Genomic DNA, 26194 nt, shown 5'->3' with positions numbered 1-26194 from the left:
TTGGGACCATTATTTATATGGATGAGGAACTGCATAAGAGGAAATCTATACCTTTAAAGCTGATGTATCATTCTTCTGCTTGTGTGAAAGATGTCAACAGTAAAAAAACAAAGTTAATGGGTGTAAAAACCCATAAGTTTGACTGTATGTATCAGCATTCACAAAGGCACAAATAATGAAGCAGAGACTGAGTGTTAAAGTCTGCCTCCCTTCTGGAGGAAAAAAAAAAAAAAAAGGCTTTCTAATCCCAAATTGGCCAGTTTGTCCTCAAATATCTTTTGTTAGGAGACAAAGGTATTTTGGGGACTAACAACACAGAACCATTGCTGGTGATCTCCTGTTTGTGGAGAGGGAACACAAGTGCACAACATTCTTGGAAGAAGTGGTTCCAAGTCCCTGCCATATTTAATTATTCTTCTGTGCTGTTCCTCTCACACATTTCCACTCCAGACAACCTTAGCAACAAAGGTGTGAAGCAGAGAAGCTCGTAGCTCCCTGGGGATATAGATTCTCAATGAACTTTGAGTAAAAGCATTTAGTGCAGAAGTCTGGCAGACAAAAGACTACATTTAGTAAGAACAAGTTATTTTAATTTGAGCAAGTAAATTGCTAAGGAGTGGAGAAGAGCAGGAAGATGGGAGAGGGAGATCAGCCTGTGAAAGCTGGAAGTACCCAAGAGTTGTTGGAGGAGATAAATAGCTGTGATGGAAAGGACGCTGGAAAACAACAGATTTACAGGGTCTGTTTCCTATAAAGGTATCTTCATGTGAGATTCTGAGGCTTTGTGAGTGTGGCAACCTTTCCATGCACTTTACATAAACAAGTGTCACAGACACAGCACATAGCAGTTCGGAAATCTTCCAAAATGCAGTACAACAGCCAGCCTTTGAAAACTATTGCATTAAAACCATCAGTTCTGTGAGGCAGACTGAACAATGGGGGCACATCCCTGCTACCTTAAATTGACAAAAGGAGAAAGATTTCTAAACATTCAATCTAGCATTGGCTGAATCTAGTATTGTGATAACAGTTTCATTGCTTGTGGCCACGTTAACCTACACAATATCCTTCAGAGAAAAAGTGCATTACGAAGTTTTTCTTCTCCCCTTTAAGAAGGCCTTCCCGTTACCCAGCTGGCGAAACAACCATTTGGTGACCTAAGAAGCAGACCAGGGCACTTTACTCCTGTTAGAAAGTAAGCTGAGGGGGAGAGCAATGTAATGCAGTTCGTAAGATTTGTGCCTTAGAGTTCTGACTCAGAACAATCAAACTTGAGGTTATTAAAGCAAATTCTCCAGTCCAAGGCTAGGTGAGCATCCCTGAGGCAGTTCTGACTGCCAGCAACACAATGTGGGACTTCTCACCTTCCCATTTCCCATTTCCCTGTATATTCAGCCTCACCCTAGGCAAGGAAAGTGAGAAAAGGAAGGACTGGTTAGCTTGGTTGCTTCTTCAGTCAGTTCACACACATTACTACAAACTAGAGAAGCTTTTTTTACTAGAGAAGTAAACTTTCACCTCCACATTCTCCACAGTATTAGCCAAAAGGCATGTATCAAAGCATGGTGCAGGAGTGAAGCACGAGGCAAACAAAGCACTGAATTATTTACAATTTATCAAGGCTGCAGGGGAGTATACTGTTCCCTCTTCTTATGAAATAAAATGTTCTTTATTTTGCTCATGATATGTTTAAATATATCTGTAATTTTAGGACATTATTGTGATTTGAATTTATATTTATGTTTTATGTTAGCAGGCGGGATAAGACCATAGTTCCTTTTGCTTTACCTCCACCAGCGCACATTTAGAGACACTAGTACTAAGTCAATAGTTCTCAGAATTACCAATACACTGAATATAAGGAGCAGCACAATGGAAAATATTTCCAATACTAAAAGAAACATTTATTCTTCTCTATAATACCAACTCAAATAGCAGAATAAAATTTTGCTACTACTGTACCACACAACAGTGATGGACACTTGTTCAGAAAATAAGATTTTTATTTGAGTTGATCAGAAAAAAACAAGTGTCTATGGATTCCATCAAGCTACCAAAAAGACACATTTTTAACCTTGGGAAAAGAATTTAAAAGTTTCTCCAAACAAATTCTAATGCACCTGGAAAGTCAGAATAATGTATTGATTTCCACATGTGTCTTTCAGTAACTCCCACCACAGCAGTCAGTGCTGGCTGGTGTTAGCCTCAGCAATATCATTTTAACAAGCTAATTATGCCCATAGCTAACTAAATCTGAACTCCACTCATTCAGTGCACCCAGCAGCACCAACATCATGGGAGTAAAAAAGCAAGCATACATTATTGTCTCTTACCACAGTATAGATCTGAGGTTTGCGCCTTTTTGCTAGGTCAATAATATTGACTCCATTGTAATAAAGGTTCTCAATGCATCCATGGAAATTTTTCCTCTGAAAGGTTCCTGGTTTTCCTGGGACAGGAATCCCTCCGAAACTGAGCTTTTGGAAGGAATAAGAACAGTATTTAGTTATCACCCTAAATGCAAGAGGGCAGAGCCCCACTCCATGCAGCCAGCTGGGATATTATCTGAGAACCAGGTCACATTAACAGCATCATCTTGGAGCACAAAGAAGGGCTTGGCTGCCCAACAGGGGAATTACAGGCCACACAGCATTACAGCTATTGGAGAAATGCTGCTGCCACAGACAGCTCACTAATTTGGAAACAACTTTAAAGAGCCTTGACACACCACTTCACCAACCTAGTACCACCAGCTTTCCCTTCCCCAAATCACAGGGTTATGTTCAAATGGTTTCCAGCCCATAGCCCCCACAGGCCTGGAAGTTGTCACACACCAAGCAGACCACAGTGATCAGGAACTGCTGAGCAATGGGGGAATAAACTCTTCCCGCCCACAGAGCACTGGATTTGCCTTGAGCTGGAGTCACCCCTTTCCACAAAGCATGCATCTGGACAGTTCTGGTTTCAGCGACTTGAGGGTAGTTATCACACACACACACTACCCCATTTGCACCTTGCAATGGTTTTCCCTAAATTTCCCTGTGGTTTGGTCTTTCCAATATATGCACATGGACTGAGCAGTGTAATGGAAAAGTTATGCAGGTTACACATTTAAAAAAAACTGCTGTGCTGTTGTACGAGTACTGAAAGATGTTAGTATTGTGCAGATTACAGCCTGTTACTGAATGGAGGCCCTGGAAGAATAAAAACTGCAAGAAAAAAATCCCTCCCCAAATCATTGGAGCATAATTATTTTAGATGACAGATTTCTCATAAGCTCCATTGGCCTTTTTGGCAAAGTCTTACTTGTGGTACCTTAAGTTTTTGTTCATTTTGCCATCGCAGCCATCAGCATAGTGAGTGATACAGTATAAGTCGAGATCCTGCAGCCACCACACTTCACAGTGCTTCCAGCACATCAGAAGCTGTGCTGCAATCCTGCAGCATCCACTGCAGCAAGGGCAAGTGCTGCTGTGTGACACTGGTTACGCAGTGATTATTGTGGGAACCTGGTCAGCCTTATTCCTCTGTCATGACTCCTAACGGCTCACCTCAGCTCATTATTACAAAAATAAAGGGCAATTCATAATTTTTTAACTTCCACTCCAACTAACATGCTGGGATACATAACCAAATGAAACCTTCCTGAATAACTTTGAAAGCACTTCTTTGAAAAGAAGTCCTTAATGAACTTGCATCTCAGTTGTACTAATTGATCACTTCGGAGAAATAAAGAGTAAACAGACTCCTACTTTACATCACTTTCAGTTTTCTTATTGGCAATGATTTTCTTCAAGAAAGAATCATTAGTTCTTCCTTAACACACCGGACTTTCCTTCTTCCATGTTCTATTCTTTCAGTCTCCTGCTGTACTGGGTTTCAAAACCAAAAGAAAAATCTATCAATTATGCCACTGCATTATTAAGAAAACAGTTTCCTTTGTGATTAGTAATAATTTTAATTATCAAACTAATAGTTTTATTACTCATCAAGGCCTTTAATCCCTAAAGTGTGCCAAGATAAACTTTCAGTAGACTGTACTGCTGTAACGTTCAATTGAAAGATTGCCTCAGCGCAAACGGAAAGAAAACACATTGTGTGAAAAATTAAGCACTAGAGCCAAGATTGAGTGACATGGAGGTGAGCAGTATTACTGATTTATACCAGCTGAAGATCTTCTCTACCATGTTCCCTGTTTTGGAATATCTGGAAGAATTTTCTGCAAATTACACTGGAGCTAGAGTTTTCCCTAACTGGCATCAATCTTGTATCTGGAAGCAAGGAACTGTATTACTTTGAAATTAGGAAAGCTGATCACTCAAAGATGTTTTTTCTCAACTCCATCTTAAAAGCAGTTACAGTTTTAGCCCTTACTAAGTTCAATTTGAAGCTGTTCCAGAATCTCACCTCTCAAATGTGCTATCCTTACTAAATGTGCTCATGATCTGGTAGAGCAGTGCCAGGGGACAGATATCACTCTCTCCACCCTGCTTTGTGAAATGCAAAGAGAATTTCAGCTGGAACATGGGAAGAGCAGAAAGCAGGCACATGCCACTGCTGGGCTGTCTGCTTTTGTCCCTTGGGCATGCTGGGAATTGATCCTTTCCAGAGAAATAAATCCAAAGTGCAGAGGGGAAATTTGTAGTCTCTTAAGCAATGAACCATGCCAACTCAACACATCCAGACAGGGTGATGGCTCTGACTGTGCAAGCATGACCCTGTGCCTTGTGGGCTAGCACGACTCAGTAGACAAGCGCATAGGGATAAAAATGAACATGGATAACGTGCACGCAGGTGTGCATTGGAGAAGGGGGAGAGATGAGGAGCTGCCTTGCATACAGATATGATGATATAAAAGTTTTTTAAGGTGTTTTTTTACTGTCCATCAGCCATGAGCACTGAAATATGCTGAAGTGATACAAACTGCACTCTGACACACCTTGGCCTCATCACATGGGAGCACACAAGCCTCAGGTTTTATGGGCAGGCAGGTTGTTTCTCTGCTCCATTCTCCCTTAGCTGAGCTGCTCTGGCTCCCTAGACCAGGATGCTCTGCTTTACAACCATAGATGTGAAGGGACCTGCATCAGAGCTGGTTGTCCTGACAGTCATGTTCAGAGTCTTCCTAATGGGAAGACAGTGGTCTTTACCTGCTTATCTCTACATGGAGAGGTGTAATCCAAGCAAGTGGTGGCTGGATAGAAGCACAACTCAGAGCTGGTGTCCCTATGGTCATGTCAATTGGACACAGGGATGGTACAGAATGATCTAATTGAAATCATACTGGAGATGGTAACACAGCACCTGTCCGTACAGATAAGTGCAGTTGCTCCCAGAAGATTTAACTAGAACCCAGGGTATATATTTTAGTTTAGCTCAAGCTTGGCCATAATTTGAAGTGTAAGCATAATCTAATGTGTATTTGTCCACAGACTGGCCATTTTCTGAGACTATCATATACAGAATTGCACTGACATAGTCTTATGTTTGTTAACTATGAAAGCAGCTGTCTTGGAATGAACTACTAAACAAAGAAAAGATCTTTGCTGAAACAAACAGCTCATAAGGTGGTTAATTTTCTTCACATTCATTTTACACCAATTCAGCCTCTTCTCCCAGGTTATAACCTAAAGGGCTTTACACACCTCATAATCAATATCCAAGTGATCTGAATCTCCCTTCGTTCGGAAATGCTGGGTGTGCTTGTCCACTGTGAAGTTTACTTGCTTGTTGAAGCGCTCTATGAGAACCGAGTGCCAGTGCTGGTCATCCAGGAGGCTGCCCAGGGTGACAGATGTGTGACTGTTACTGAAGTGCAGGTTGGAGTCCCCTGAAGGGGTAGAGACAGGGAGAAGACACCAGAGTTACCGCCAAGCCCTTAACTGAAGCATGGTGACTCAAGGGGAGTACGAAACAGTGCTTCTAGATGCAAACTGAAGCTCTACCCATCAGAAACACACCCTTGTCAAAACTTGCTTTAGATTCTTTGGGCCTCTTATTCATATGCATATGTATACGCACATGAACACATACACATTTTTTTTCCCCTGAAATACTTGTGATGAACCAAGAGGTTTTCCTGATGCTGCTCCCCACATTGCAGTATGTAGGGGATGGCTGCTGTGCCTGTGCCCTTGATTCTATTATTCATTTGAGGACTAATTTGTGTTTCAACAGCAACCTTCAGCCTGCACATATATCTCCTGTTTGTTCACTCACATTAATGGACCACTCCCAACACTTCTGTTTCAACTATGTAATTTCTGTATTTTCACAAGAAAAATGCACCAGTCCATTTTCAAAGAAAAAAAGCCAAAAGTCAGTGAAGCAACATGAATACAAGTGTTTTGTTCAGCTCAAATAGATTTTTAAACTTGGCCTAAATCTCCAGGAATTATATCAAGAGTCATAAAAATATTTAGGCTCTAACCCTGGTAATTTCAAGTACTCTTCTTTTTTCCAGCTAGCTACATGTCTGAACACTTCTAAGCCTCTCCTTGAAAGGGAGTATGTGTTCTTTTTAATATTCCAGCAGAATGGAGATAACACATGCTCCAAAACTGTCAGTCAAGTTGTGCATTCACAACAGCATCTCTTTGGAAGAAGTAACACAACGTATTTAACTATACTGTACACTTATCCTAGTATGAAACATTTGTAAGAGGAAGACAAATCAATGGAGACATTAAGAGACTCGGGATGTAGCTACATTAAGAGACTCGGGATGTAGCTACTTGATTCAAGTAACATCTGAATACCAAATCATAAAAATGCCGCATTATCATTTCTATGCTTGAACGAACTAAATGAACAAAGAAAGAAAATACTAGTTGGAGACTAAACAATCAATGAGCTTATGTAAAAATGAAATCCAAGAGCTTGGAAAATTGTTACTGATATTTAAAACAAACATAATTAGGCATAAGGGGAAAAATGCTGAAAAAATATCTATTAATTCTGTTTTAGTACATCTAGTTTGCTCCCACTAGTTTATGATTTTGGGAATTAAAAGAAATCATAAACAGTGGACTGAGATATTGCACCGTTGCCTGCTTTTTCTGCTCTGGCCAAACTTCTTAAAGTGTCCTGGAATTGCTAGTCCGAGATCTGTCCCTGCTAATACAGTACATTTCTAGATGCTACATCTCACACTTTTACTAAAAACAGCTTTGGCAGTCTAAGCACCATGTCCTGCATGACATCAGCAAAGTCTATTTTCTTTTGCTTCCCCTACCACCTTCTCTGATAAGTTTTTAAGCTGTGAGCTGCCTGAGGCACACAGCATGTTTTGTTGATCTCAGGTGGAGTTTCTAGATACTGCCTAATATCAATAACGAATTTATAAAAGCAACCAAGCTAATCCTTGTTACGGCAAATGTGAACCAATAATCCTAATGACCCTTACCCAGGTTGATGTGCAAGGAGAGCTTCCCTTTCTGAAGTTCCAAGGTAATGTAGTCTCCACGCTGTCCTTCTCCATGGAATAAGACACCATCCCCCTGCATGCTCTTGAACTTCAAAGAGACCACATCTTTGAATGTGCTCATAAGCTTCTGATTGAACCTGTAGAGGAGTGAACTTCTGCCATCGAAGTCGGCAATATCTGACTCTGGGAGAAAGAAGATAGCAAAATGAAAAGTTGTACATCGGGAGAGGGACTGTATTTTTTTAGGATCTTTTCAAATACCACTTGCAGTCAGGCTTTCTCAGAAGCACACTTCCACAGGACGTATTTGCCAGCTTAGTCAATATGTGGATGTATGTGGCACCTGGGCAACCATATTTCACCCTTTCTATGTGAGGAATGGGAACACTAGGATAAAACCAGAACTTCTCCGCACTTGTCTTCCTCTCTCTCATGCACGACTGCTTTCTCACTCAACTTTTTAGGACAGAACAGGTGCCTTCCACCATATTCAGATCTCAGAACATCCCTCATAATGTTTACTGTTTGCCTCAAACATACCCAGTATGTTATTCATTATTTTGAACACTTCAGTTCTCACCCCAGTTTTGTAGCTTCACAAGCATTTGTTGAGCTGTTTCTGTGTGCCTGCCATGCCTGCATCCACCTTTGCATCTAAAAAAGTATCATCTTGGCCTCTGAGGGTTGGCTGCTTATTTAAGATGGGAATATATCAAGCATTTTTCCACATGCATATTGACTAAGCTGGCAGAAATAGCCAAATATCAATTCAAAAAGCTTTTGATGGGATTTCATGGGAACTGGGCATCTAAACTGATTATATACCTGTGAAAATCCTATTAGAAACATATTTTCTTCTTTAGCCAGCCTCTAAAACCTAATCACTGTGATAGAAAACAAGCTTTTAATTCTTCAGTTGCAATCAATATTTCCTTTGGCAGCAGCAGCTTGCAGTACTCCTTGCTTTACAAAATAGTATTTTAAGCAAAAAAAAACAACCACAAAACTTTTTTTTAATATTTATATACACATATATAACCATAACTTTTGAACTAATACATTGTATTCAAACATCTGACTGACATAAGTAAATTCAATTCCAGTTTTATCCAAAAGCAATTTAGCACTTGTAAATAACAAGCCTGTCAATTGGTATTTCCTATTGTGATGAAAAATATTAAAATTCAAGAACACCACATGATGAAGAGTCTAAACAAGGGTTTATTAAGCTACGTAACTACTTTGATCATGTCTAAAGACAAAAAAATTTTCATAGTAATCAAGAAGAAAGAGCACAGATTACCTTTGTTTGCAAACCACATTTTAATGATAATCTAGAGCTATCAGCTTTCCATTTTCTTTTATAAACTGAAATGTCCGTATGCAAAACAATCAAGATTTCCAGGCCAGCAACTACACTGTGATTAAAGTTGGTGATTTAAGTCACCTAAGCTTCCTTAAGAGTTCTTCTATCCTTTCAAGCACTGATGGTAGTTTCATTTGCTCCTCTCTAAAACCAGAAATAATAGGGATTGGTTTTTTTCCTCTATTTTTTCTTTTTTTTTTATTTAAACTGGACCGAGATTTAAAGATGTTTGCAATTAAAACTATTATAAGTTCAAAAAAAAAAGACCTGTTAATGATTTATTACCATGCAAACTAACATAAATAACTTCTGGATGTCAGTATGACAGTTTGTACAGAAGTTTGACAGCAGACTTATAAACTTGTAGGGAGCTCACTACTTAAATCTGAAATTAAATTCTATCACTCCAAAACTGATTGCATTCCAAATCAGAAGGTAACTAATTATTTCTTGTAAGAATAAAACTACAAAGAAATTCAACCCTGGGAAAAATTCACTCCAGAATAAACTAAGACCGACTTCTTATCTGTCATATCAGAACTATAACATGATGTTTAGCATCATATGTGGAACATTTGCTATCTTAGGAAGCATTATGAACATGAAAGTATTCAGTTCACCTGCTTTTACTGTGTTTTTCTTTTTTTTTTACTTCTGAATTAGGCATTCAGAAACAGCTCCTTCAGAATTGCCGATTTCTCTCTATTGACACCTTGACTGCCAGTTTCTATAAAGGGAATTAAATTCATAATTTCATTCTTATGAACTTCTCCTAGCTACATTAAACACTTCAATTTGTTTAAAGTAAATTGCAAGTGTTATCATAGTTTCATTTTAACACAGGCAAGAATTAGGAAACAGCTTATAAAGAAGTTAGTTTTTGATTTCCAGTATATTTTCCAGTTAAAGTTGATTTTCCTCTTAGTTCTCAAAAACAAAGATAACGTAAGAGAGCAGTGATTCAATGTTGCCATAATAGCAGCCCTTTCTTCTTTTCCTTCTTGAAATCCAAGCATTCAACCAGTCTAAATTCACACTTCAGTCTTTGTTCTCCACTAAGTCACAGCATAACACACAATTCTTGAAGAGTTCTACCACTGACATTTACAGAGAATAACACAGAGGAAAACCTGGTTTTGAAAGGTTCTGCTCCACTAATTATCAGTTGAGAGTACACTGGCCAATAAACAGCACTGAAAGAAACGGGAATATGTCAAGTAAATGCTAACACTGGCAGCCAAAAATCATTACTGGCAGTTTGCATAACAACAAATCATTGTCTTCCTGTTAGAAATTGAAAGATACAGCACAATTCTAACATAGTCACTCCAGAAAACTGGCTTATTTATTTAGTCTATTCATGTCCATAATCCACTTGCAGCGAGAGCACAAGAATCAGAAGTGTTGTAAGTTTCGGCAACCCTGTAGGAATAAAAAACTAAAATACAACATGTGGTTTCATTCTGCACTGCCCTCTGATTTACTTACACTCCTTGAAGATAGACTTCATTCATTCTGGGTGTTTTTCTATACTGTCCTTAACAACAAGTCTACAAAACTCATCAAAAGTGATATTAGGCAAAACACAGTTCTTTCATGCTATTCTCCCCTGACCAACAAGTCAAACAGATGTCTCTGCTGTACATACGTACGTAACCATTTAGGCTGGAAAAGACTTTATTAAGATCATTGAGTCCAACCATTAACCTAGAACCACAAGTCCACCACCAACCCCCATCTACAACCTCCAGAGCTTCCCTGAGCAGCCTGTTTCAATGCTTGACAACTCTTTGCTTGGTACTTGAGATAAGAGACCAACCCCCACCTCACCCCACCAACTACTTTCAGGTAGTTGTAGAGAGCGAAAAGGTCTTCCTTGAGCCTCCTTTTCCCCAGATTAAATAGCCCCAGTTTTCTCAGCTGCTCTTCCTAAGACTTGTGCTCTAGACCCTTCACCAGCTTCACTGCCTTTCTCCAGCACCTCAGGGTCTTTCCTGTAGGGAGGCGACCACAGTGATTGAGGCATGACCTCACCAGTGCCAAGTAAATGGGGCAGGAGTACATACTCTTGCGAACAGGTAAAGGAGTTCTCAGAAATAATTCGTCAAGCTTTTTTGAAATTCAGTAGAGGTTCTGGCTCCAGGGGTGCTGGTTATGTCATTCCATTTGAATTTCCTTTCCTAGCACAGACAAAATCTTCAAAGTAATCTGGGGGTGAGTAGAAACAGAGGCAGCTAGTTGAAGGTGAACTACCAGGTAAATTCATAATTTCTATTGAAAAAAAAAAAAATAAAAAGGGAGCAAGTAACCACACAGCTGAACCTGTGGGACCAGCTATACTGAGAGAAGCCAGGCTGAGAGCAATGTGAAAGCATGCAGTTTACTTGTTCAGCAATCTACTCCTGGCAGCAGAAACAATATGCATTTATATTTACAAAGACAATCCTCCTAGTGATTTTAGAAACAGTAAGCATATACTTGGCAAAGCTATCCTAAAATACAAAAATATCCTCTATGAACAGTTGTAATTTGAGACAGAACTTACTGGTCTTGCACTTGCATCAACAAATAGAAGCTTTAATTCCCTACAGGAGGAAGGAAGATTGTTCCTGGTCTAAACAATCTTTCCTGGCTAGTCATGCCTTACTAGCTTGACTGAGTCTAAAGCAATCTGACTTTCTTTTCCATACCCTTCTCAGATATGCAATCCAAGGGATGACTGGATGAGCACCTTGGACATGACAGTTCTGCTATGCAGCTTTATCTGTATCACAGATTTATGTCTCTTGGTAAGCAAGCGTTTGGGTATTTACTATACAGAGTTGGTTAAAAATACTACTGGTCAACGACCATCAGATGGTAAGTGGTTCTGTGCAATGTGTACTTACGTATTTCATAGGAAGATGAAGGAGAGGATGAAGGAAGGTGGGGAGAAAGAAAAGAAAGGGGAAAAAAAAGGAGAAATAAAGGTCTAGTAAAAACATCACTAAATGAAAAAGCACCGCATCAGATCATATTCCCTGAAGTAATGACCACAAAAGATGAGAAATCAGTGTCCTGAACTGCAAGTGAAGAACTCGGATCTCAAAAGAAGATAGCCTGTCTCATGCTCTATCATTGTGTCTCCTATGGTTTTCCAGCCTGATAACTGCACATACATCTGATTCTGCTGATGCATTTTGTCTGTTAACCAGTTATAGAATATGATCAGCATCTTCAATGCGGCTATAAATCTTAACCTATAAAAGCAATTGTGTCAGCAGGTTTTTTTCCCTGCACTAAGCTAACAAGACCTTTCCCCAAATAGAAAGATATTCCAATTTCCCCCTCACCACCTCCAGCATCAAAAGCAATTGGTTTGGCATTTGTCTGAAAACCTCCTCTATTGCAGTTCTGGTTAATCTACTATAATCATACTGTTTCTGGAGCCACTGCTGTAAAGGGGCAGTGAGAGCTTACACATACCTCTACATGGAAATTTCCATTTAACTCATCCTAAATCTTTTTCTTGAATAGGAAATATTAATGTATGTTTTCAAATCCAGACAATATCCTTCCTAGTTCAGTACCTATTTTCTTAGATGGAGTCTTTACAGGAATTGCAAATAAATGTAATAAATTTTCATTTAAATACATACTTTATGTTTCAGAAAGTAAAAAAAAAAAAAAAATACAACAACAAAACACCCAACAAAAAACATGTGTGTTTGATAGCTGTGAATTTCAGCTGAACCGACAGCCTTGGAGTGCCCTGTCAATCTGTATGGGATACAAAATCATTTGATCTGTATGGGATAGCGTCAAACACATGTGTCTGAAACAGCTTTACTGTTAAAAACATGGTTTTATGCTCCAAAGAAACAATGTTAATTGGCAGACAAATCAAAGGTAAAAAAAAGAAAAAGAGGGCTAAGGGGGGGTGGGGGAGGGGGAGGAGAAGAGAAGAGGTCAGCTTGACAAGCAAGGCTTGACAGAGAAGTTTTGAAGTGTTGGGGATAAATTCAGAGTAGTAAATTCCCTCTAGGTGGAGCAAGGTAATTAGTGCCATTCAACAGCACAGTGCAAACACGTTAAATTAGCCACTTTGGCATCCACTGCACATAGGAGATAATCTTTAATGTGATATTTCGGTATTTTTTGTCACTGCGTCCTGGCAGAGGGTTTGCTGCCCTACAACGCCTGATGTCTTCCACATGTCCCCTACTAAAAAGTCATTATTGCAAGCTGCATTTGCCAGAAGCCAGCACAAGGCTGATGTTTCTGGGACCTCTCCAGAAGAGCATGCTGCACAGGACAGTTATGCTCTAAAAATGACAGAACAGAGCCTTTCACTGGCACAAGAGCATCACATTCACGTAACTTTGCCATCAAAAAATGCTTAAGCAGTAGCGAAACCACAAACCTCTCCTCCAGCTGTCATCTTCTGCTCTAGTATGCAGGGTTAGAAAGGAGCTGAGGTGAGCAGAGACCATCCAAAGAACCACAGGCTATTCTGCACACCTTGATGTATCACAGCAAGGTACTGATGGGTTTTAACACATATGCAGCAGCACATGAAATTCAGATGGCCTAAGCTGCCCGTATCCCCAGACTTTTGTTTCAGTCAAACAATGACTCCTGCTACTCACACAAAAAAGATCTGAAGCTTGCTTGCAAATGAAAACTTTACTTCTCCAGTTTTCTGCCTTGGGAAGCAATATAAATCAGTTCTCTTTTCAGATCAGGTTTTCTGCTTCTGAGGCAACATTTGCCTAAAAGGTGGAATGGACAGCCAGCTGTTCAGCATCATCTGAATTTCAACCTAGAATAGGCTAACAGGTAGAAATGACCCAGCAGTCACACGTGAACGTTTGTGCAGGATTTGGTTCATATGTGTTCTCCATGCGCATGTTCTCTCATACCTCAGGACTGGATTCAAAGCTAAAATGCTGATAGAAATCCTTTCTTCTGATTTGGTCAACTTAACACCAAATACTCTGGGTTTGTTTACTTATAGAAGCCTTTAAGTCATTCCAATGTCTTAAAGAAAATTGTGAGAATAATGGGGAATAAGGCTATTACAGTTGAATTTATATCAGCTGAATGCTTTGGTACAGGTAGGTGACTTCCTACTCCCAGACTCACATTGCTTCTTTCTTACACGCAAAGACCCTTACATAAAGTGTTATCTCTTAGAGATTGTGCACATTTGGAACATATGTTTTCTTCTAGCACTCTTTCCTTCCTGGCTTGTCCAACAGCCTATCTCTAGTGACATTTTTCCTCATTTTATTTGAAACTCTTTTCATATTATTAATATAGTTCTTGTGGCAGAAGTGGAAGTGGTGGATGAGCCTGTATGCTGTTTGACATCACATCAAAATACAGTTATGTAGCTGTACACCAGCTCAGGATCTGCTGCAGATATTCTGTCAGGATAACAGTAAAGATGACATTTTATAAATGATCAAACATCTTTTGTACGGTGCCGGAGTGCCTGACTTAGAAGTAGCCAAGACTGTGAAACTATAAAAGCAAAACTTGTAGACAGGTATTGCTTGGCATATGCAATTTGCCAGAGAGAAATCTGAATGGCACATTTATCTAAAAGGAATAAATATTTCAACACTCTATAAAACTTTTATGAATCCCTTTATTTCTTTTCTGGCTTGCTTCAATCTCATGCCTTAATTCTGCACAACCGTTTTTATTTCCTGTAATTGCAGAGGCACAGGAAAAAGATGAAGACTTAAATGATATCAGTGCAAGGCTACAGCCTGCAAGTGACTATGAAATCTTCTTCGTGTCATAGTACATATAACCACAGTCCGACATGAAAGTAGTGCCCATGTAGTATTTCACATGGACTAGAACCAAAACACTTTCAGTTACAAAAGTTTCAACCTTCAGTTTGAGTTCCATTTGTTCCACTTCTGTTTGTACTGTACTAGTTAGTCACTGCAGAGGTTTGTTTATCATTAATAGAAGAAAACTCTTCGAAAACGGATGAGACAGCCACTTTGGAATGATGTCAACAAGGGCAGTTGGTTTTGATTTATATGTTTCAGTTTCCATGTCCACTGGTAGGCCAGGAAAAGGTTTCTTTCCTTAGTGACTATCCATGCACACTAAGCTGTTGCAGGTTTATACTTAAATGAACAATAGTCCATAGTGCCCAAGCACCGAAGTAGGTGGAGAAGCAGCACTTAAAAAAGCTGAGTAGATCATTCAGATGTACATACAGACCATAGCAAGGATCTTCCTGTGAAACCATGTGAATCAATCCTAAGACCCAAGTGCAGTGATGAGGCTACTAAGAGTCCTGGAGCTATACCTCTGTTCAATGGGATCATGTGAATCAAAAGTTTTAAGACGCTTTGCTCTTTCATTCTGCTCAGATGAATTTAGGAAGTCTTCCAAAGAGGAGTTTTTACACTTATTATCTTATGACCCCTTTTCTGCACCCAGCAGGAGCAGATGAGTATCTAAGCTAAATGGGGAGATGTACAAGTACAGCAGTGTCACGTTATGGTGACTTGTGACACACCACATTGAACTTTGAGCAAAATGCTGTTATTCCCCTGAACTGTCTCCAGCAAAATCTCACCTGTCTCCACCACTGTCTTAAGACAATTTTTACCATTTTGGAAATAAACCCACAGCTACCTGAGAAACAAATACTGGCCACTTGTTTCCTCATTTGTGGACTTGTTTTTGCTTTGTTCTAGGGAGGTCTTTTTTCTTTACATTCACATTTTTTCTGTAGTGATAGGTCTTACATCTGCAGCAGTACACCTAGATAAATATGTGGCTGAAATGCCCCAAGACAACAACATTTATAAGCTGCTCTAAAGCTCATGTGACAAAGGCTGCAGATCATGTCTTAGAGGATCATCACCGCATGCTATGAATAAGAGTGCCAAAGGAGATACTCATGCAAAAGCAGTTAAAGCAGCAGATGAGTTCTCTGCTCTCTGGATCTAAAAAGTCACGAGCAGCACTTCCCCCAACAACTAGTTAACTTGCCTTAAAACTAAAAATGAACTCTTTAAGGAAAAGGTAGCACCATTCCTAAATAAAGCCCTGCAGAAGATCTGAAGTAGCTTTGTACCCTCCAGCAGGGTGGGAGGTTTGTAGTATCTGACTTCCTTGCACCTTGCAAGAAGCAGCAAATAGCTCTGTGGTGGGTTCAGCTCTGAGGAAGCTTCATCGAGTGAGCTAGATGGCTGAGCACATCCCTGAGCAGAAAGGCAAGAATAACTACTGAAAAAATAAATGATGGCTATGCATTTTGCCTTACATTCTCACTTGTAAAACTTGTGCTGGACACCCCCTACAGCACTGACAGCATCAAGAGAAAGCTCTGAGAAAATGTGGGTTAAGATGTAGTTACTTACTATAGGAGCAACCAAAGACCTCCACTCTTAGTCCTATCCGACCACCAGCGTTCCACTTAAGAGGGATGAAGCGCAAGAAGCGGGCTTTCATGGAGTGCAGCAATTTGTGGTGAACCACACTGTCAGCGTTGCTGTTCCCTGTGAAAACCTGAAAGGAAAGGGAGCCTTAGTGAGACATTTAGCACTAAGAAGTGCACTCTGAATGAGTCCAATAAACTACTAAAAATTATATAAATTGATTTTCAAGTTCTATTTTAAATGCTGTGTCACTTATGAAGGGAAAGGAGGGAAAAGACAACACAAAGAGCACCTCACAGGAGTGAGGAGTATAAAGGGAGTTACAAAAGCAGGTTGTAGACGGGAATGTTAAAGACGCTACACAATTTCTCCAAACCCAAGAAATTCCTGTGCACCACAATACTCCACTGGCTCTTAACGTACCCACAGTCCCTTCACTGCAGTGAACAACAGTGTATCCAGGGTATAGAAAAAGATGGTCTCAAGGCACTGAGGTTGGCCAGACCCTGTGAAGATGAACAGGAAAGCATACACCTAGATACGCCACAGAAAACTCCAGCAAGAGAGGAAGAGATGAAAGCCTGAGTCAGCACACAAGAGAGTCAACATTTTGACTGTGTTTGCACTCAGGAGATTTAAAGCTTGCAAACAATCATAATTTAACTTTTTTCTTGCTTATTTGATTAATTGTCTGCAACTTGCAAGCCAAAATTAATGGCCCTACTCAGAATCATCACTTAACAAGAGGAAACTCTTATGGATGAAGAATGACAGGAGGATTTCATAGACAAACCTTAAGACAATCATCCAAGCTCTGATCCTGCCTGAAGCTTTTTCAATTTATCTTTACACCTTTACCCTGTAATATCAGTCTAGAAATCCCATAGGCTTGCAATCTTCAGAACATTTGAGTAACTCAGCTAGGATTTAAATTTGAAGCTAACAGTTTTGCAAAACATGAAAACCAAGACAGAACTCACAAAAAATAGTGTCACAGAATGGCCACATTTTTAAAAGCAGTCCTTCACTTTGTAAGTGTAAAATTTTATCACAATAACTTGAACCAGTTTTAAATGCTTCTGCAATATAACTATTGCATTCACCTATGCAATATAATTGCAAGCGCAGATTAGAATAACCCCAGTAAGGTAGACCTGCAGTTCATTCCTGATGGCCAAAGGATGAGTTAGAGAGATTTGGGGTTTCATCTCCACTCTGAAGCAAAAAGGACTAATTAGCCACTGTTTAAATTTTTACTCAAATTGAAGCATTCCATCTTTTTCTACATGTTGTTTAAAATGGTGTAAAAGTTCAAAATGACTAAATTTGCTTTACTAAACCCAGCACGTTACTGTTTTATTGGAACTATATTCAATGAAAAATATCCTTGAACATTTCTAAGGCACAATACCTTCAAACCATACCATGCTTATTTCCTTTCACCTCAGAAACTCTAACCTGGGAAAATTCTCTTCTACACAGTAGGCCTTACTTTCCACCCAATCATGAATGCAAAAGGCAGCATATATCTTAATTTCTAAAGCATGCTCTGCAAGTGGATTTCACTGCTGGCACTGCTTCCCTCTGAAAATGAGCCTCAGTTACCTCTGTGAATGGAATAATCACCCTTAAAAACATGATCTGTAAAATTATTCTTATTAGGAGCTTATCAGGCTGAAAAGGGTATACAATTTGGCTACCCCAGCTGTCCCCAAAGGTTTGCTTATCCTGAATCTGTTATTCAGAACATTGTATGCACAAGATATTGTTTTCTACAAGTATGATGTGATGGCTAACTAACCTCTCTCAAATATAGCTATATGATATAAATAATTTTTTTGGATTAGGATTCTTGTTCATCTTAATGCAAAATCAACCACTTACAGTAGTTCAGCAGCTTTTCCCATCACATGGCCTTGAGGAAGGCCATAAGTAGCACTTCAGGATGTCCTGGGCTTACCTATATTGCTTTCCAGATAGCCAAATTCAAATACCAGCAGACTATTTCACAGTTTTTCTTCCTTGCATTTCAAGAGAAAAATCTTGTTCTTCTCAGTAATGAAACTGTCAGTAGAGAGCAAGTCTCACAGTCACAGAGCTGTGGCAGTGCTCACAATTTTATTAAGACACTCAAGAATATATAAGATTGATAAAGGGAAGTGTTGTTTTCTGTTTCCTTAGAAAGCTCATCTTCTTGGAATCCTGTGATTATGTAAAAATATCACCTTTTGGAAGATAAAAAAGAAAGAAGGAAAACGAAAGAAGAAAAAGAACAGGCAGGGAACAAAGGGTTTTCAGTCTTCCCAACTGTGAAGAAAAGCTTCAAATGCAGTGACTAGAATACAAGCAAAAGGTGAAAATTAAGAGACAAAAAAAGAAAAGTACACCTTAATGCAGCAAGGCTGTGAAACAAAGGTCTGTGTTGTTTTTTTCTCATAATTCTCTCGCACGTAAGACTGTCAATACTGCACAATGCATCACAGGCCCACAAGGTAATTATTTTTGGTTTATATAAAAAGAAAACAATCTCGGAGAAAGACCAAGTTGAAAAGCACAGCACCACTAGAAATATCTCTTTGCAATTACAAAGTAATGGGAATTATGTGATTTGTGAATACAACTGTGTGCTAAACAGCCCACACATTCCTGCTTGGAAAGCAGGTAAGAACACAGCCTGTGCCAGCACACAGTGCCATTCTGGATCAGCGGGTCCTCATGGCTGCTGGAAAACCAGAGGCAGTACACAACTATGTATAACTGTTGGCAATGGCAGCCTTGACACCTCTCTTGCAGGGCAAACCTATACAGCCATATTTTTGCAAAGCTTGTGCAAACCACGCACCCAAGCACAATGCACAGGAGTGTCACCGCTGCTCATGCACACGGACGCAATCCTCTGCCTCCAGGGAGATGGTGTGCACAGCACACTTCAGGGACTGCCAGAGCAGTCACAGGAGCTTTGTGGGTTTCCAGGTAAAACAGAGACAGCTGTATCCCACCGTCCGCAAGCAGACCAGAGATGCCCAGATAGCTCCCTTCAAGACACGTCAAGGGAAAGCCAGAAATACTTGCTTCCAGACTTCAAATCAGTTGACAACAAATCTGATATGCAACAATGTAAAAACATCCTTCCCACATTGAAATAGTCATGTCAATAAAAATAAACCCTTCAAAATTCCAATAGATCCCTTACAGCAATGTTTCTCAAGCTTCTCTAATAACCAAAGAGCCAACAAAACGCGCAGGGGAAAAAATCAGCAGGCAATGCTGCACCCATCGACCTGTGCCTATGAGATGGTTTTGCATGCAGCTAGTACATCACTGCTTGCTGCTAACTGCAGGGTGTCACTATGTATGCCTTTAGGACTGCTTTGATTTTCACTTCCAACTCCCACTGCTATACAGATCACCTTCTGATGCTTTATGGACCACCTGTGGGCTGCAGATCATTGACTGGATAACACCAATTGCCACAGATGGTCACTTGAAACTTACATCCACAGCTGATACAGAAATAATCCATCCATTAAAGAAGATGAAACAAGGATGCAATACCAGATTTCATAGCCCTGGAGGTTCAAATATTGATTAACAGTAAACTTATCAATGAGAATGGCAGGAATACTTTCTCTTGAGAAACAGCCTCTATTACAACTTGTCGTTGATAGGGATTACTTCACAGGAGCAAAATGACAACCTAGTGAAGAAAACAAAGTACCCGCATGCTATTTCCCATGCAACCCAGGTGCTCTGGGAGGGAGCATATAACACTGAAATCTGTGGTTTCTTACAAGCATGTAAACGGACTGATGATTAAGCTGAGAAATTCTGTTTCTGGCATTCTGTGGGGCTTATAAATCAAAAAGCTCCATTGGCACCAAATATTGCCGCCAGCTTCTTGAGGGCAAAAGCTTTTCCCTAGTACTAGCAGCTGCAAGGTTAACAGCTTGCCATGGGCAGGGCTACCTCTCAGACCAAGTCTGTTTCACAATGTCTGGCTGCATGGTGCTTCGCTGTGACACAGACCATGGCACCACAGTAATATTTTATGAGGCTTTTTCTATGAGGCAGCAAAGGCAGGTCCCACTGGCATGAAGAGGTGAGGTATGAACAGCTGCAGTGATTCGGAGCAGGGTCTAACCAGCTCTGTGGCAGCAGCTGTGGCACACAGGGAAGAGTAAGAATGAAAGAAGGACACAAAACACTTTTCCCAGTGCTCAACCCATCTGGTTCATGGGTCATATTAAAGTGGAACAAAATAGAATTCTAATATAGAAGAAGAAGAAAGCTTTCAAAACGAGTTTAAAACTCAGAACCACCATCATTACCTGGAATTTGGATATATGTCTCCCTCAAGAGTCATACAAAAATTCAAATGATTAGGCTGTTTATACAGCTCTCCCATTCAGAGGGATCCCAAAAGCTGTTCAAGGGCAGTTCAGGAAAATGTCACGCAACTGTGGTAAAATATGACAGTTGTTTAGTAACCTTGCAGATCATATTTGTTTCTCTATCTCATGTATTAGTTCAGATGCAGATCACACCTGTGAGATATGATGTGCTGAAATTTAGATGGCCCTTTAGCCAAAGTATTAGACCCCACCTTTAGACCTGCAAGTGGAAATTGGGTGCAAGGAAAAAGAAAAGTGCCTGCTCATGAGAGTCTAATCAATTCAAGAGAGCATCAGATATGGGATTTGATTTCCCTCTCCCCTGCACATACAGTCTGCACAGCAAATGGCAACTTATTTACAGAGCTGCAGAAGTGGTTCCCATAACGACTCTGCTGAATATATTTTGCTCTCCCACTTTGTTAAGCAGGTAATGGGATAGGTTCAAAATGAGTATGCAAGCAGAAACATAGGCACGATCAGCTCTGAACAGTGAGCAGGCAGACCTGAGGTTAACTACCTTCTAGGGGAGATATTTTAAGACATATTGAATACTCTCATTTCTGCCAAAGTCATTCTGATGAACTCAGCTGAGGAAAAAAATCCCCATCAGATTATGAATGTGCAGAGGGCACATAACACAGATGTTAGCAATTTACAACATTTCAACCTTCACTGAAAGAAATACAAGCACAGAAAAGAGCACCTTCAAATCTCACCCAAGACATTGTTTTATGCTGTCTCTGGCGCCTAAAGAAATAAGGGAAGGAGCACACTTAATTCAAGCTATCCAGCAGCTTAGTGAAAGAACCAGAGCGAGATAAAAAGCAGCTAAGCCTGTCATAAATCCCAAAACTGCAATACTTAAACAGTGGCATTTTCCCTTTTAGACTTACTTCCTTGAATGAGAAAGATCATGAGCTAGGAGTTAGCACTAGGACACAGAACATGCTTCCTAGTGTACGCCTCCCAGGACCTCCTCAAATATTTGAGTGTACGTGTACTTTAAAGAAAACATGAATTCCTGAGTAAGAAACAACACAAAAATCTGAAACAGGAAGTAGAAAATATTGCCTAGCTTTTCACATTTTCTAGGTTGAAAGAAACTCTAACTCAAGGACAGCTTTTATCTTTTCCAGAGGCAACAGAATTTCACTTCTGCTCAAGTCTGTATTGCCCAGGATAGAACTCAGTGAACCTATTGAGTGTGGGTATTAATTCCAGGTCTCTTGGGGAAGCCAGTGACTGAAACCAAGGTATGGTAGTAGTCCTGCATCTCTGCTTGTGTTTGTGGAAAGGGACTGAATGATATCATAATAAGGACACAATACAACTACAAACACATCATATAGAAACTCAGAAGCCTCTTGATTTTAATGGGATGCTAGAGAGTTTTTTTTCACAGAATAGTTATACCACAGCAGTGCCTGCTATCAGCACCTTGGGTCTGGACAGGATTGTGGTGACTTCTGATAACAATAGAAATTTAAAAAATCCATGTAGTTTCTACTGCAAAATGAAAGCAACTGTCAGTTCAGACAATTCTAGTAATATTCCCCCTTCACCTCAGCCCAGCCCTTAGGAAAAGAGATTACTAAAAGATATTGGGGGTGGGGAACATGAAAGAAAAAAAAAAGACAACTTCAAAGTCTAAATGTTCTTTTTACAGTTTGCCCTTTTCTACATGCTGTGCATGTCAATAGTGAAATATGCTGCTTTGCTTATGAAATGGGAAAAAAGTCCTGCCTGACACATCAGAACAGAAATGGTAATATCTTGTCATGAAGAAACACAGTGAAATGGCTTTGCTGTCATATTAATCACTCTGTGTCCAGACTGGGAGCTGCTGGGAGCTCACCTCAGAGAGTTAAGAGCAGCTCTCCAGCACAGAAGTTCATGGCAGGACCTGGCCTCTGGCAGTTACCCTCTTTCGGCATGTGGCCTTAAAACTCCTTTTGCTATTAAAGGGGGTCAGGCCATGGGGAGAAGGAATGGACAACTGCACAGCTCCTTAAAGAGCTATAGTTTGGATCTTCGTTTTCACCTACTGCACATCCATCTTTGGCAAACGTATGAATTGCATTTTCTAACCTCTGTTTCTCAAGAGGCAGGTTAAATTTTATTTCAGTTTTTTTCAACCAATCTCTCTAAAAATGAAATACATTTTTTTTAGTTGAAGAACAAGAAACTTGCCTGATTTAGACTCAGTGGGAGCCTTTTCCCCTGATTCAAGCAGGTTTCAATCTGAGCCACAGAGGAAACGTCTGCAAGCCTGGTCCAGGAACTGGAAGCTGGAGGGCAGGATGTGTCCTTTTAGCACATCACTTGACTCCAAACATCTCTTCCTACTTCATGTCTGTCCTTCCTGTTAATACACCATGGGTACAAACTGGAACACAAGAGGTTCCACTTAAACTTGAGAAGAAACTTCTTCTCAGTGAGGGTGACGGAACACTGGAACAGGCTGCCCAGGGAGGTTGTGGAGTCTCCTTCCCTGGAGACATTCAAAACCCGCCTGGACACATTCCTGTGTAACATTATCTAGGTGTTCCTGCTCCGGCAGGGGGATTGGACTAGATGATCTTTTGAGGTCCCTTCCAATCTCTAGCATACTGTGATACTGTGATCTTCATGACAAAAGGAAATGAGTCATTTCTGGTTAACAGCCTTCTGAGATGAGCTGCCTGTTTCCAGGCTCATGTTTTTCCTCGCAGGTTGAACACTATGACTCTAGATAGTCTAAAGCCTATCCTATGTTCAGAAAGAGAAGCCTCTATTCTGCTTACGTTTCTTTCTTTCCTAACAGCAGCCACGTTACTGTTTGAAACACCCATCCTTGAAAAGAACCTCAAAACCAATATCCCCTGGCACAGTGTCAGAGCTGCTATTAAAGAGGAGCAAGGGGAAAAAATATACAAGAGGCATCTTTTAAAAGTATCCTCCCATAACATATTATCTGAGGAGGAGACAGCTTCCCTTCTCATTCCTCCACCTCCAACGGAAAAAAAAAAAAAAAAGGTACTGGTCTACAAAGAGGTAGTTTAACTTCCCAGTACAGTAAGAATTAAAATGAATGGCTGCACTATGGGTTATCAAGCAGCAGCCCTACTGGGAAATATGCACTGCATTTGATACTCACTGAGGGGCTGACTGGTATGCTTTAGCAATGCAACATCCACCTGGGCTCCTAAGCATTAGTCACCTCTGAGCTAATGGCAGTTTCTGTATGCAGCAGGGTGGTCCAGGGGAGAGAAGATGCAATAATGTGGCAGAGTTCATACTGCTTCATCGCTCCCTTGAATAATCCACTCAAATGGGAAGGTTATTTGCCTCCAATCTACCCGATTATACAAATGCATACCTTTCTTTCTGGTTAACTGCCTTCCAAATACAGGAACAAATACTGTTAATAACATCAGTAGCCTCAGATAGATGAGTGCCCAATATAAGCCACATTTGTATTAAGGATGTTGCTTATTAACCTTCTGCTAACAGTTTGTAGAACTATTCACATCTTTTCCAATGAAAAACAATTTTTACACAAAGTATTTTGAAACAGAAAACTTTTTAAAACAAAATTAAAGACTATTTTTTAAGACAATCTATGCAATATTTTGTTTTAAAAAAGTCTGTATTGATCCAGAAAACATCAGATCAGTGATGGTGACATTTAAAACCATGAAGCTTCTTCAGTCCCTTCAGGACAATGAAACATTTCTATTTAGACTGAAGAAAATGAAGTAAAATACTGAAGAACAAACTTTATGTCTCCCTACTACCCTTCCTCTCCCCGCCACCCCCCCCCTTTTTTTTCCTCCTGTTCTGATTTACCCTAGAAATTCTAATTTCTTTTCAAGCTTTAGTCAGTTGCATCTCCCAAAATGCTAGCTTTCTACACTGGAATGGATAACTAGATCTTCAAACAATTTCAATTAGTTGCAGTCTGTTTCTAGAGTCTGACAGACTGTACCTTAGCAAAGTCTGAAGTACTGTATCTAGCAGAGAGAATTCCCAATAAGCAGCTTGGGTAAGGTAAACTGCTTTGAAGAAAAAAGAATTTACCAAATGATAATATATGAGCTCAGGACTAGAAAATGGTCCTTGTTGTCTTTTATTTACTCATACAAATGTAGCCCAAGTGTTTTAGCCAACCCACAGCTGGTCATGTCGCCCTTCCTCTTTCCAGCAATGGACTAAGTACAATTTCCTTACCCTACTGAACCACTCTCTGCATACATATGTGATGTTGCATCTCACAACATCAGTGAGATGGAGAATTGATCCCTATCTTTAGTTTTTAGAATCAGCTCTGTCTTTGGAGCACCTGGAGGTGAAGCTGTTATTATTATAATTGCTACATAAATTAATAATGATGGATGCAAGAAGCAGCAAAATTAAACCCATAAATTACAAGTCTTAACTGAAAGTCAGCAGCTAATTTCTGTTTCTGCTCAACCTCCTGCACTTTATCTTAATGGCAATACTACATACTGATAGTATTTTAAGCTGTACCACAGAAAGGATAAATATTTCCCCAGTACCTTGACTAGATTAACCTTAGCCAACAGGCTGAAACTGCTCTTTCTACTGCCAACACTAATCATAGATTTCAGCTGTTCTTCTGCATAAATCTCATGGAGACCTTCATGCTTTACATTAAATTAGTGGGATTAACAATGCAGCAAATGTTTATGCCTGGCAATACTGGCGAACTCTGGGAACCTTCCCTGTACTTAGTTTCATCAAAGTGCATTTAAGCAGCTAGCACTGTACACTTGGTATCTCTCTGGTTATAATTTGCCAGACAGATGCAGCAGGATGACACAAGAGAGGTGTTAGTTATTCCATGCAACAGTGACCTCAGATGAATATTGTGCTTCATTATCTTGCATTATTTCCCTGTTATGAAGTTTGATGTCATCTCCGTTTGGATCAGTAAAGTAATATCCTGTGGATGAAGATAAATAGGTAGGCTTGATTTTCTCCAGTGTTTTCTAATTCATTGAAGTGCACATGTACACACACGTATTTTCTGCTATATGCTGCCTTCTGCATCGTACCTTTATGTCCTCTGTACTCACCAGAATGGATGTGGCAACCCAGACAGAGATCTCACAAAAATATACAGCCACCCAGGTCTCAAGCTGGAGAAAGTGCCAGAGCCTTTCACCACTAATGGATGGCAGTAGTGAGAACAGCTGTGTTAGGCATAGACCAGGTAGATGATCTGTTCAGCCTGATAGTAGAGCTACGAGAGGAAGTGGAAAGGTTAAGGAGCATCTGGGAGTCTGAGAAAGAGATAGACTGGCGGAACCATGCTCTGCCTTCTCTGAGACAGAAACAGGCAGCAGACAGAAAAAGAAGGATGGTCTATGGTTCCTACTAGAGGCCACTTGATCAAAGGGATCAGATGAAAGCCATCTTACTCCAGCTACAAGAGGCATCATGTTCATAGGCCCCCTTCCTGCTGGTGTGCTTCAACCACACCAGCAGCTGCTGTCAAAGTAGCATGGAACACTGTACTCAATCCAGGAGACTCTTAGAATGCATTAAGGATAACTTCTTAAGCCAGGCAATACACATCCCTACCAGAGAGGAGATAACACTAGACCTCTTG

General features: G+C 40.1%; 1 protein-coding gene across 2 annotated transcripts in view; it reads right to left on the bottom strand.

Moving 5' to 3' along the window:
- Positions 1–26194, bottom strand: part of CNTNAP5 (contactin associated protein family member 5) — a 269159-nt gene that overhangs the window by 112950 nt on the left and 130015 nt on the right. For both annotated transcript variants that reach the window (XM_062607158.1, XM_062607157.1), the window contains exons 5-8: positions 16169–16316; positions 7406–7609; positions 5646–5830; positions 2334–2477 (exon numbers count right to left, since the gene is read on the bottom strand). In XM_062607158.1, coding sequence (XP_062463142.1) covers positions 2334–2477; positions 5646–5830; positions 7406–7609; positions 16169–16316 — 681 coding nt within the window. The remainder of the gene's footprint in view (positions 1–2333; positions 2478–5645; positions 5831–7405; positions 7610–16168; positions 16317–26194) is intronic.

The sequence above is a fragment of the Pezoporus occidentalis genome, unplaced genomic scaffold (assembly GCF_034315485.1).
Source record: "Pezoporus occidentalis ecotype Australia unplaced genomic scaffold, CSIRO_AGI_Poc_V1 ctg12, whole genome shotgun sequence".
Lineage (NCBI taxonomy): Eukaryota > Metazoa > Chordata > Aves > Psittaciformes > Psittacidae > Pezoporus > Pezoporus occidentalis.
This window is presented reverse-complemented; position numbering and strand designations above follow the sequence as displayed.